The sequence below is a fragment of the Microtus pennsylvanicus genome, chromosome 10 (genome assembly GCF_037038515.1).
Source record: "Microtus pennsylvanicus isolate mMicPen1 chromosome 10, mMicPen1.hap1, whole genome shotgun sequence".
Lineage (NCBI taxonomy): Eukaryota > Metazoa > Chordata > Mammalia > Rodentia > Cricetidae > Microtus > Microtus pennsylvanicus.
In genome coordinates, this window is record NC_134588.1 from 25015132 (window position 1) to 25028370 (window position 13239).

At 40.4% G+C, this 13239-nt stretch overlaps 1 protein-coding gene across 1 annotated transcript in view; it reads left to right on the forward strand.

The window, feature by feature from the left end:
• The window catches only part of Thsd7b (thrombospondin type 1 domain containing 7B), an 857540-nt gene that overhangs the window by 516298 nt on the left and 328003 nt on the right, over nt 1-13239 (forward strand). The window contains exon 11 of the mRNA XM_075987816.1: nt 10976-11105. Within this exon, the coding sequence (XP_075843931.1) occupies nt 10976-11105 (130 nt within the window). The remainder of the gene's footprint in view (nt 1-10975; nt 11106-13239) is intronic.

Consider the following 13239-nt stretch of genomic DNA (forward strand, 5'->3'; position numbering starts at 1 on the left):
TGACTGGGAACCACCGGGAACAGGTTTTGAGTTTTCATTCCTTCAAAGAGTTGCTGTACCTGATGACTAATATAATAATATGTGTTTTGTTATCGGCCCGAGAACAAACAAGGACCACAGAAACATGACCTGACAAATGTTCACTCTGCTGACTGGCAGCAAGGCGGAGCCTTGCACAGCACACAAGATGATCCAGGCTTCCTGGCTCCAAACGCTCTGTACCATTTACCTGTACCTTGCCCATATATAAAACCTGAAATTTCTTCCCAACAAAATTGAATTAACAAGACTAGCTCCCTGTCCAACCTGCCGTGGGTAGAATCAACACAAAGAACCTGGTAAATGAATGGCATGGGGGTTGACTTACTTTCTGTTTTAAAGCTTCTATTTTCTATCCTGACGTATTAAAGTTAGCTTCAGATATCAGCTTGACGTCATCCTGAGTCACGTGGGAAAGGGAACTTCAAATGAGGAACTGCCCCCACCAGACTGGCTCTGTCTATAAGGCATTTTCTTAATTGATAGTTGGTGTAGGAAGACCTGGCCAACTGTGGGCAGTGACATCCCCATGCAGGGTCCCTGGGTGTGTAAGGAAGCTGGTTGAGCATGTCAGAGAAACCAGTCAGGAAGCTGGAGTCATCCACTGGAATCACCTAAAGGCCCTGGTGTGCATTCCTGCCTTGGGTTCCTTCCATGGTGGACTGGAACCTGTAAGCCAAGGCAATTAAATCCCTTTCCTCCCCAAGTTAGTTTAATCGGTGATTTAGCACAGAAAGCAAACAACAAACAAATAAACAAAAACCATAGGACACTAAACCTTCTGAATTACATGAAATCATATTATTGATTCGGGGCAAAACAACGGGAGCAGTGAACAGAATTGTTTTTATTGTAATGTAATTAAAATTATTTTTCATCCATGTATTTTAAGACATTTACATCACTATAAAACTTGAAAAAGCATTACTTTGCCATTTTCTCTGAAATTTTCATATTCAACCCTTTAACTAATTTCTATAAGTGGGATTGGTCAGCAACCCTCTTTGGTTACCTAAGTAGTTGCATAGACTTCCAGTCCACCCCCCTCCCCCTCTTCCCTCACAATGATGTCACCCTTCCTGTCCCTCCTGCTGTGGCTACAGTTTGACTCAGGGCCTTTGCACTTACTCTAGTTTCTTCTCTGAGTTTTCTTTTCCTATAAATTCCATACAGATGATCCTCACCTCAACCAAGTTCTTCCAACATCCCTTTTCTCCTACTGAAGTTTAGAATTAGAGCCTTCTTTCAGTGTGCACATGTACACACAAACACAAAATAACACCTCATTTTCCTCCTTCCTTTCCTTCCTCCCTAGAGGCCCCCACTTTTTTAATTGTTTAAATTGCATAGTGTTTAGCTGCTTGGGGGATTTCAGCATTCTTCTAGAACACTCCAGAATATCCAGAATACAGTTTTGTCCCTTAAACAGAGCAGTATGAATTGCAACACCAGAATACATTTATGGAGGCAGCAGGCTGGAAGGATCTAGTGGGGTCTCCTTTGTTCTTCTTCTTCCTAGAGCCAAAGTCAAGATGGAAGAATGCCTTCACTCTTTCTATCTTTTGGACATGCGTTTTCTTTCTGGTCCACAAAGTGTCTTCAGTCTTCTGTGTGCTATGTGTGGTGAGGAACAGAGTCTGACTAAACCCTGCCCCATGCTCTGGCCACAGGCTCTACCTCCTTTTTCCTAATTTAGCACACCTGTTGAGTGCAGGGCTCGCCACACTCCCACAGAGACATTTTCCTGAGGGCTTGTATACAGAAATGTTTTCTCACTGTCTTGCTTTTATAAACAGTCACTTATAGAACATTGTTTAAAACAATTTCAACCATAGTCTCAAGGGGAACAAAACAGGAATGAGAGTATAACCAAAGGAACATGTCAACCAAAGATAACACAGAGAAAAGATGGGTTTTCATTCGTGTTTAAGATATTGATATTATGATGTATACTGTGTTACCACTGTATCCTCAGTAGTGTAACTGTGGCTGTTTTCTAAGGAGAGCCCTTCTATCAATCTACCCTGAAGCATTAGTATAAAAGTATTATAATGACTGATTTAAAAAAAATCTAATTTCAGTCTATATGACTGGTCTGAGTCAGAGATGATAAAAAGTCACTCATGATAATTACTGATGCTGGTGGTCATCAGTGGGTTCTTTTGATAAGCTCTATAACTTATAAAATAAAAGTGATATAGGTTTTAAATTCATTAAAAACAAATGGCTCCTGAGTTGTAGTTTGATCATTTCAGAAGAATTTTCAAAAAATATGTTATTAGAAATTAATGTCTCCATTTTCCAATAAAAAAAATGTGTTGTGGAGGAAAATGTGTGACGACAAAGAGCCAGGTGATATAGTGCTTCCAGCTTCCTGTGCCTCTTTGAGTTACATTGTCCTTCTTCTGTGACCCAGAAGCATCAACTGGATGCCATCTGTCCTCCAGCCTTTAATACAGTCTTACGTATAAATAACATCCCGTTTGCCCTCCAGGGTATAAAGCATTAATAGAACAGGGCAGAGTGAATTACTGGAGAGAGTTTTCCTAATATGTATTCCAGCATTCCTGGCTGATGGTGGACGGCGTCTTGAGCTCCATTGCAGAGGGCATCTGTGCCCGCAGAACCTGTTTGTATGCACAAGACACGGTGCTTGGGTCTTAATGCTGATGGAGTACAGCACATTAGGAAGCCTGCAGCAGCCATCCACTCATTACCTCATCATCTGAAATGAAAAGAGGTCAAGATGGGGCCAGGGGATGGATAAATCCCTGTCATACATCGGCAAGAAGGAAAGACAAGTGAAGCTCATCAGTATAAATGGGATTGTTAACCCCCTTGTTTATAGTATACATGTCTAATTACACCCATCACAATGTACTTGGCTGGAGGGCAGCTTGCAGTTGTAGATGTGTTAAAAAGCAGTGATGATTTACTCAATGCCTTTCCCCCTGTGGCTTGTTTAAGTATTCTGCATGTTTGTTTTCTCCTGTTTACATGTTGGGTGAATAAAGGACTTTGCTGTAATTGTGCAAAATCAAGTGTTCTCTAAGCCTGAAAACTTTTCTTGTTGTCAACACAACAATTTTGAGACCCCACACAAACAGACGTTCTGATTTAACTCTTTGGGCAGGAAGAAATGGGGATTTGGAAGGCATCTGAGACACAGCCAAGCTTGATGACTATATGAATCAAGTAGACCTTGAGATCAGGACTGGTAGGCTTGAGGAATGACAGAGACAGAAACGGAGCTCAAAGAATGCCCCTGCTGCATAAGATGCACCCTTCAACTGTAGATGGTTTAGTAGCAGTGGTATTGTTTTATAGGACTCCTAACTGTAAAAGTGCAGGTGTCTCTGACTCTTTCACCTGTCTTGGGACCCTTTTTCTCCTACTGGGTTGCCTTGCCCAGCCTTGATTTGAGGGAGTGTGCCTACTCTTGTTTTGCCTTGTTCATTTGATAGCCCTAGGAGGCCTGCTTTTGTCTAAAGGGAAACAGTGGAGGAGTGGGTCTGGGGGAAAGAAGAGATGAGGGGAGACTGGGAAGGGTGGTGGGAGGGCTAGCTGTGGTCAGGATGTATTGTATAAAAGAGGAATGATTTTATTTTAAAGCAGCTGTGGTCAGATATACAAAGTAGAAGAAATTGGAGAAAACCTCTCAAAATTTAAAATTCTTGTCTAGGCTCTAACAAGCATATGACACCAAAGACAAAACATGTTTATTTGTCTTGACTCTTATTCTGAATAGATTATGCAAATATAAGGATGAACTGCTCCCTCTGAAGTATATGTGAAAGGCTTACACAGAAGGCATTTTAAGTTCACCTGTTGGTTTTTCTTTCACGGTTGCAAGAAGCTTTAAATCCCATTTAATCAGGCATTCCTAACTGCTGTCCTGTGAATTAGCCAGGCCGTATTACCCACACAGGACAAGTAAGAAAATTGAAACTCTGAGATGTTAAGTGCATTGCCCAAGGTCATATAACAACTCAGTAATGAGCTGGGATTAAACACCACAGTCCAGAGATTTTTGTCTGTTGCCAGTTCCATTGAGTTTGAATTTCTGTTGCAAAGTGAATGATGATTATGAAAATTTAAGAGTATAGAATACATATTTTTTCCAGGCAACGTTTCCAAGTGTGAGAAATAGATGGATGTGCTAGAGCCTTTTCCCAACATTCCTAGAAAGCTTGGCAGAAAAGGTTGGCAATCTTGTTAAATTCACCCGAGTCTAGATGAGGTCTTTGGCTTCCTGAAGATCTTCAAGACTGTGGGTGCTTGACGCACCTTCTCTGTATACGTGGAGCCAAGATGAAGAGGGAGGCACTGTGTGGAAAACTTTTATCACTAGCACGTCTACTACCTCACATTTTTAAGAACCTTTAGGCTTCCATTCTCCTTGAACAAAGAAACTTGTTTGTCTAGTTGTACATCAGGGAGGTTGCAGTTAAAGGAAAGTCCCGAATTCTAGTAGCTACTGGAGTAACAGAGATATAACTTACCCTAGTAGGTAGTTAATGCATGACTGATTATGAAATATGAGTCTTTCCTAAAATATCACTGGAAGCATGTTTTTGCTTTCAGATGGTTGGAGAGAGATTGCAGCATATTTTTCTATTGGAATGGCACACTGCCTCTGTGAAACTGAGTGGGCTGAGAGGGAAGGGTTCAAGGCGATGTGCCTGGAGGAGCAACAGTGTCATGAAGCATGTTGCATCCTTGAGGTCTATCAACAGTGAGGACATTTGAGAGACAAGAGGGATTTTATTTGGAAAACCAGAATACTGCAGGTGGCATTGCAATAAATATTCAGTTTTGCTAATATCCAACCATTCCGTTTTGCTTTGGTGTTGTATATCCATTTGTCTTTGGGAGCCCCCTCTCCATACAGCTTCATCTCCAGCCCCAGGTCTAATATCTTCACCCTTGCTCTGATATGCATGCTCATCACTTGCACTGGCTCGTTCAATCAGTTATAATCTTTGTATCTGTGCTTTACTATAAAACTCTGACTGAATATTATCCAGCATCGGGTCTCAGCACTCATGGCATTTCCTTCTCTGTGATGTACTCCAGTTTACCTAAATGCAAAGTTACACAGGTCATTTTTACATACTTCTTTCATCCTCTTTTGTTACCATTGTGCTGGGAAACAGTGGTATAGGTACCTACCTTGATTCTATAAATATCCTTTAGTGCTTGAAGCCCACTCATGTATTTTCTATGTTAAATATAATTCTTTAATTATTCTTTAATCTTTAAATTATAATCTTTTTAAAATGTTATGTCTTTCCTCTATAATTAATAATATAAGCTTAATTATGTGTTAGTGATGACAGAATATGCATCAATCAAAAACTGAATTCAAGTGGATTGGTTTTTAGCCATAGTCATTCTTAAGTAATTGTTTATGTTTTCAAACTAGCATTTTAACTTATTGTTATTTTTCATGAGCCAAATGAGGTGGGAACTATCAGCCACATTACTGATTTTTAAATCTTCTGCAGATGTGTGGGCAGCTGAAGGACTGCTTGAGAGGAATCTGTGTTTGGAAATCTTCCCTCTGGAATGTTCCGTCTTAATGGAAAGATCATAGACTTAATGTCTGTGCAAGGCTGTCTAATTGTATAAAAGTGATTTCGAGAAAATGCTTTCTTCTTTCACTGTCCATTTCTTATCTGTAAAATGAGAACAATTATAATAATAATGATAGTGGTAATAGTAACAATCTCAGGAGTTATAATAATAAAATAAGGCAGTATATGCAAAATGCTCAAGTGGATTCGACATTAAGCTTATGGACAATTCTTGTAAGCCTTTTGTTTTATAAGCATAAGTATTCTCCCTGGATCTTCTATCTGAAAGACACCATATCTACTTCCATACCTATTTCCCATAAGTCACCCTTCTGTGTAGTCGGTGGAAGGAAGACTTTGGCTAGTGCCATTTCATGAAAGTATCCTCAGTTTGCCTACTTTGTCTTGCCTAGCCTCACAGTATAGATGAAGGCTGCCAAAAGCATTTGTTTTTCTTGCTTTTCTTGAACTGATACAAATTCATCCCCCTGAAACTGATTTCTAACATAGTGATAATATCTGTTACAGCACCATTCTAGCTGTGCACACTGCCTGCCTTGTCTTTGCCACAGGATGACTATATCAAATCTGCTGTTCATGACAGAGTCATAGAAAACCCTTCTATAACAGGAGAAGCAGCAGGCTGCTTGTCCCGGCCACCTGGTTAGCTCAGTCAGTAGAGCAAAAGACTCTTAATCCCAGGGTCATGGGTTCGAGCTCCACATTGGGCACCACTCTGTAGTAAGGAGGAGCAGGCTGCGTTTGCTGCCCCACTAGCTTAACCCATGAAATAACCACTTGGAAATTGTATTAAATTACTGCCTGGCCCATTATCTTTGGCCTCTTATTGGCTAACTCTCTCATCTTGATTCAACCCATTTCTAATAATCTATATGTCACCACGTGACTGTGGCTTACTGGCAAGATTTTAACCTACGTCCATCTCAGGCCAGAGATTCATGACATCTGCCTCACTTCCCTTCTTTCCAGCATTTTGTTCTGTCTACTCTGCCCACCTAAAGGCTCCCCTATCAAAAGACCAAGGCAGCTTCTTTATTCAACCAATGAGAGCAACACAAATACAGAAGGACCTCCTACACCACCCTTCAGAACTAACTGCTCACTATGACCACCCAAGGAGAAAGGCACATGCCCACAGAACTTAATGGATGTCCTACACATCCTGATATTGTTTCCATACCACAAACTCTTTATAAATTCGACACCCCTCTTCCTGTACATTTCTCTTCATTTATATAAAGTAACATTGTTTTCCTCTCTATAAACATTTTACCTGTATGATAATGAATGATTTTTATCATTGAATCCATCTTTTTCAACTCCTTTTGAATAACCACTGGGCATGGCTATCAGTATAACTCTTATAGATGTTATTTGTACTATTTGATCTGGAATTAAGGCAGAGTGTGTGCAACTGTGTGTATGTGTGTGTGCACACTAGTGTGCATGCACGTGTGTATGTGTATTGTGTATGCTTGGTATGGGAGTGGGAATGAAATTTATTAAGCTCTACCATAGATCTAGCTTTCATTGGGTATTCTCTCTCTCTCTCTCTGTCTTGTGCTCTCTTGTTCTCTTTCCCTTCCTACCTCCTTGCACTCTGAGTTAGTGATTTCATTAAGGTTTTTTATTTTATTTTTTTGGGGGGGGTTGGTTTTTATTTATTTATTTATTTATTAAAGATTTCTGCCTCCTTCCCGCCACCGCCTCCCATTTCCCTCCCCCTCCCCCAATCAAGTCCCCCTCCCTCATCAGCCCAAAGAGCAATCAGGGTTCCCTGACCTGTGGGAAGTCCAATGACTACCCACCTCCATCCAGGTCTAGTAAGGTGAGCATCCAAACTGCCTAGGCTCCCCCAAAGCCAGTATGTGCAGTAGGATCAAAAACCCATTGCCATTGTTCTTGAGTTCTCAGTAGTCCTCATTGTCTGCTATGTTCAGCGAGTCCAGTTTTATCCCATGCTTTTTCAGACCCAGGCCATGTCTGATAGAACATCCCCATTGTCTCAGTGAGTGGGTGCACCCCTCATGGTCCTGAGTTCCTTGCTCGTGCTTCATTAAGGTTGTTTACAGGGTCATGCATGAAGACGTTATAGACAGGAGCATGAGGAACTTACTAGTGACTATATGGCAACCATTTACTGCTATTAACTGTCTATACATCCCCAGGGAAGGCACAGGCTTCCTCAACCATTGCCTTCTTAATGTTTTATAGCAATATCACGCATTTCTTCTCATTATCCTTGATATTTATTGAAAGTCTCCTGAGATAATATGAGAATAGCATACATGCAAACCCACACTCATGTGTAAATTCTCGCTAAGTAATAATTTTCAAGATAAGCACAATGCAGTTGGAATTGATTGGGAGTGGGTGGAGAGATTTCCTCCTAAAGGCATAATTATTTACAAAGGCTGTCTACACCCAAATGAAGATACTGTGATCTTGAAGAATAATTTCTGCGGCAGTTTTGTTACATGTCGCTATTTCTATATTCCTTCATATGCCGCATGGGAGGGATGATCATATCATTTGTTCTGTTTGACGGCATCCTCTCTTCTTGGAACTTGGCATTCCCTAGTAGGAAACAAGTCTGTCAGATGGGCAACTGAGGGAAATTTAATGAAGGGGCATGTTGACTATAATATCATGAACTAATGAGGGAAGATGGTTTAGAGCCAGGCCAGTGACATTTGGGAGACTCGACATTGATAGTGGAGGATGCAGTTAACTGTTAAGGCAACAACCAGAGACGAGGGCAAGTATGGATGTGTACAATGATGGTGGCTTACAATCGGAAGAGGAGGGGCCAGAGACAAATGCCAGCAGGATCTGGGAGGATGGTGGCTTACAATAGGAGGGGGAGGGGCAGCTCAGGGGATGGCATCCAGTAGAGTAATCATTTGATCTCCTTCCTCCTGGCCTCTTTTTATTTCTATCTGTGACCATCTTTCCATTAGCCACACTACAAATGATTCAGTGTAGAAGAGGGACTGATGGCATCCAAGCATGCTGAGCCCGTCCCATGTATACAGCAGGTTATAAGGGGACAACATGGGGTCTGGAGAACACACGGAGAGGATCCTATCCATGTCCACTTCTGGCTCAAGGTCAGGACATGTGCGAGTGTTATACTCCCCTTTCTTTCTGACGATCTCACAACAGACAGGCACAGATTCGAAAATAACCAACTATTTTCAAAAATAAAAAGTAAGGATTGTCTTTAGGTAGGAGATCAAAACCCATTGGCAAGAAGAGAGTGTGGAAGTAAGAAACTGGGCATGCACCATGTGGAGCCACGACCTAACTGTTGTAGAGTGGTGACAATTGAGAGGACAATCCACCGAGTTATGAGGACTGCAAAGCAGTAGAGACTGGGGAGATAGAAATCAAGAGTGAGGAGGAAGACTAGAAAGAACTATTGGTTACGGAGTCACTAAATTAACAGCAGAGGCATATAAATATCCAAGCAATTAAAAAGAATTGAAAAGTGAAAGGTAAATTCCCATCAATTACAGCAGAAGGCCATCATGTAACCTTAAAGGTCAGGCATCAAGAAGTAATAACAAAAGCATATAATTTGGAAGTAGCCACAGTTTAAATATGGAAGCAGAACAATTAAAAATGTTCATTCTAAACTTGGTGGCAGTGGCACATGCCTTTAATCCCAGCACTCAAGAGACACAAACAGATGGATCTCTGTGAGTGCGAGATCAGCCTGGTCTGCACGGTGAGTTTCAGTACAGGCTCAAAAGCTACAAAGAAACCCTGTCTTGAAAAACCAAAAACAAAAGACAAAAAAAGTTTTCCTCTGAAGAGTGAAGCAGAGGCAGGGAAGTTGTGAGTCTGTTGCTCTTTTCTGTAAATTTTCTTGTATTGATGGTTTTTTAAAAATCCATGTGCACACATAATTGCCACAAACGCTCTTTTTCTTCTTTTGTTTTGCTCCATTTAGTTTACTGGCTTTCTAGAAATTAACTTATTAACCTGGTAAGCTCCATTACCTGTCCCATATCTACCAATTAATTCCCGTATGTCCTGCACATGCTCCTCCATTCTTTGTGCCTCTCCTAGGCTTGCCCCCTCTTTCTCCACTCCCTACTCCCAGGTACACATACTCACTGAATGCCCAGTGGCTTCCTCTGTAAATTCCTCGCACTTTCCATCTCAGCCTTTTCTCAGACTTCTTCCTGACCTGAGATGGTTTCTTCCTTTGCTCTTTAAATCTGCGCTGTCCACGAGCTAACTTAGGTTTCTTAAGTAAAGAACAAATGCTATCTCTGCCCCTAATCCTGCTCACACTGCAGGTGTCTTTGACTGCCAGGACTGTATCAGCCCCTTTCTCTTCCTGTTTCTTTGTAAGTCCTGTAACACTAGAAGTTTAGTTGCAAATCTAGTGTTAGTAGTAAATTCTGAATGTGGTAATTGAAATCATTCCTCACGGCAACATAATTAACAATTGTCGCAGAGGGTGATAGTGCACAGGCATGTCCATGTCTGTCTGGTGTGGTGCCTACTAATTCTTCTCAGCAAAACTTGGAAAGAAACAACATTCTGCTCCTGATGAGCTGTACTGTCTTTCCCAAACAGATTGAGTGTGAAGACGAGTATCAGTCAATAATTCAGACACTATTAATTTGAAGAGAAGAGTTTCTACCTCTTAAGGCAGCCTGTAAGGAGAGATTTCAAACTGAAGGAAGAGCCACACAATGGAACTCCAGGCCCTTCAGCTGCTCTCTGAGCTGAAGGAGGGAGTATGAGTCCCAGAGCGTAATATGGTGTTCACATGCCATTTGAAGTGTAGGGTATCACTAACTTAAAATGCATTGGGGTCTAGAGAGATGGATGGCTCAACAATCAATAGCACTTGCTGCTCTTGCAAAGGACCAGGATTTGATTATCACTACACACATAGCAACTCACAGCTCTGTGCAACTCTGGATTCAGGGTTGGATGGCGTTTTCTGCCCTTCCCACGTATCAGTACTCACTTGGCTCATAGACATAAATGCAGAAAAATGTTCATACCCATACACAAATAAAAATAGTATAAAACTTCTTTTAAATGCTGTTTAAGTTAAAATGCATTAAGACAGAAGAAAGCAATGCTTGCACGTCGGAATGTCCAGATTTGAATAACATTTGGATTTAGTACTCCGTGGAGAGCTTCTCTCCCACAGGAGGGGGAGTGAACACCAGCTCCCAGCATCCATTGCTCTTGTATCTGCTGCCCTTATCAATCTGCTTAACTCTTTCCAAATTTCCCACCAGTCACTGCCTGGATTTGGTCTGTGGTGATGTAACTAACAGGGACTATCGTCTGTTTCTTGTTTTTTTCAGGAAATACCACAGTCAAACAGTCTCGGTACAGGATTATCATCCAGGAAGCAGCCAACGGAGGGCAAGAGTGCCCAGACACCTTATTTGAAGAGAGAGAGTGTGAAGATGTCTCATTTTGTCCTACATATAGGTAATGAGTGACTTCTGAATTATCATTAGACCTGAGCATAATGGTACAATATTTTCTTTCATATATGGTTGCTTAGTGATTTTTTTGAAGTTGTAACATTTTATCCTTTCAAATATTCAGTAATCTTCTTCTCTTTACTAGAATGTATTCAGAAAGAAGAAAGAGCATGAATACCTAATTAACAGAAGAGAGAAGCTGGGGCATGATTGGCTATTACTGAGCTACCAGAATGGTGCCTCTTCTGCAATCAGCTTTCTAGATAATGATCCTAAGAGAGACAGGATGAGCTTTTCATCTGGAATACACACACACATGTTATGCATACACGTACACCCCTACACCCCTACACACAAGTGCATATTACACATCCTTACACATAAATACAGACACATACAGACAGATACATACAATCATACACAAACACATAAACACACACCCCCTACACACACACATGCACATATAAATAGATATTACTCATGCATACACATAGTTACAAACACATACCGATACACACAAACATATATAAACACACACAGAGTCCTATACAAACCTGTACACAGAAACATACATCTATAGGCACATACACATAGACATTTAAAAACACACATACATATACACACAAACACATACATGAAGACTTACAAATACAACATACACAAACACATGCACATTTAAACATGTACACATGAAAACACAGATACATCCACATGAAGATACAGACACACATATAGACACATACACATGTATAGAGAAATACACAAAATCATATACACACACATGTATACCCAGGCACACATACATAAACACCCACAAACACCTTATAAACACATATACTTATCAACACAATATATACATACATATATGCACACAAATACAGAAACACACAGAGAAACATAGATGCATATACCCACATAGACATATACATGTGTGTACCAATACACCTATAGAGACACACATGTTTACACATAAACATTTCCCTGAAAACAAAGCACAAATAAATACAAAAACTACCACACTGTGAGGTACCATAGTAATTTTATTGTTCTCATCTTAGAATTTTGGATAAGCCATTAAAGAAATAAGCTGGGTGTGGTAGCATGCACTCATAATCTGGCTCTTGGGAGGATCATAAATTCGAGACCATCAAGATATGTATGTGTGCCTCAAGCAATAAATCAGATGAATGTCTATTAACCAACTGGATAACTGGATGATACATTTTTAATATCATTTTTATTTATTCCTGGTAAATTTCATCCACATATACAATATATCTTTGGGGATACCTGTTCCCACACGTCCTTCTTTCAATAAGAGGAAAAGGCTAACTCTTAAACTTTTTGTGCTCCAGCTATCTTTTAGAAACTGGTAACTACTGTTTATGAAACCACATCCAAATTTCTTTTCCAAGTTTTATCCTTCCAGTCTTTTAGAATTTGAAAGTTTCAGATTCAATGATAACATCATTTTTAAATAATCTTAGATTGAATGTAGTCACTGATTTATGATAATAGCTCATGGTTTAAAAATCATTTAGTTTTACCAACTCGCTCAAAAATGTACTTTACAAAATTATCTAATGTTTTATCCTGATAATTTTAGAAACTGTGTCTTAAAGCTGTGAGGCTTAACGGCTAATTTATTCGGGAACCATGTAGTTTCATTGCTTTTCCAAAGAGCGCTCTTTTTAGGGACAGAGTAAGAGTACCACTGCCGAGCCCAGTCCCACGGCTCTGCCATGCTTCAGTCTGTTATTCCGATTTGACGGACAGTTTGGGGAGGATGGAGATAAACACTGGGATCAGGCCCAGTCTGCTCTTCCCCAGGACCATGGAGCCATTGTGGAATCACTGTCAGTAATCACCCTCTTGGCTGTGGGTAAATAGTGAAACTTTTGTGTCCAGAAAATATCACTCTTGGGGAAAGTAGCCAAGTGAAGAACTTAGCCAAATCAAATATTACCAGACATTTTAGTAAAGCGAGGGCCATTATAATCAGTGGAGATCTCAGAAACCTTGACGGACTATTTGATTTTCCTCTGTCCTTGCTGTTTGATAGCTCTTCAATGTTCATGTGTGAACTGTTTTTTTTTTTAATTTATCTCCTGCCCTTTTCCCAGAAATCACTTCTGCTG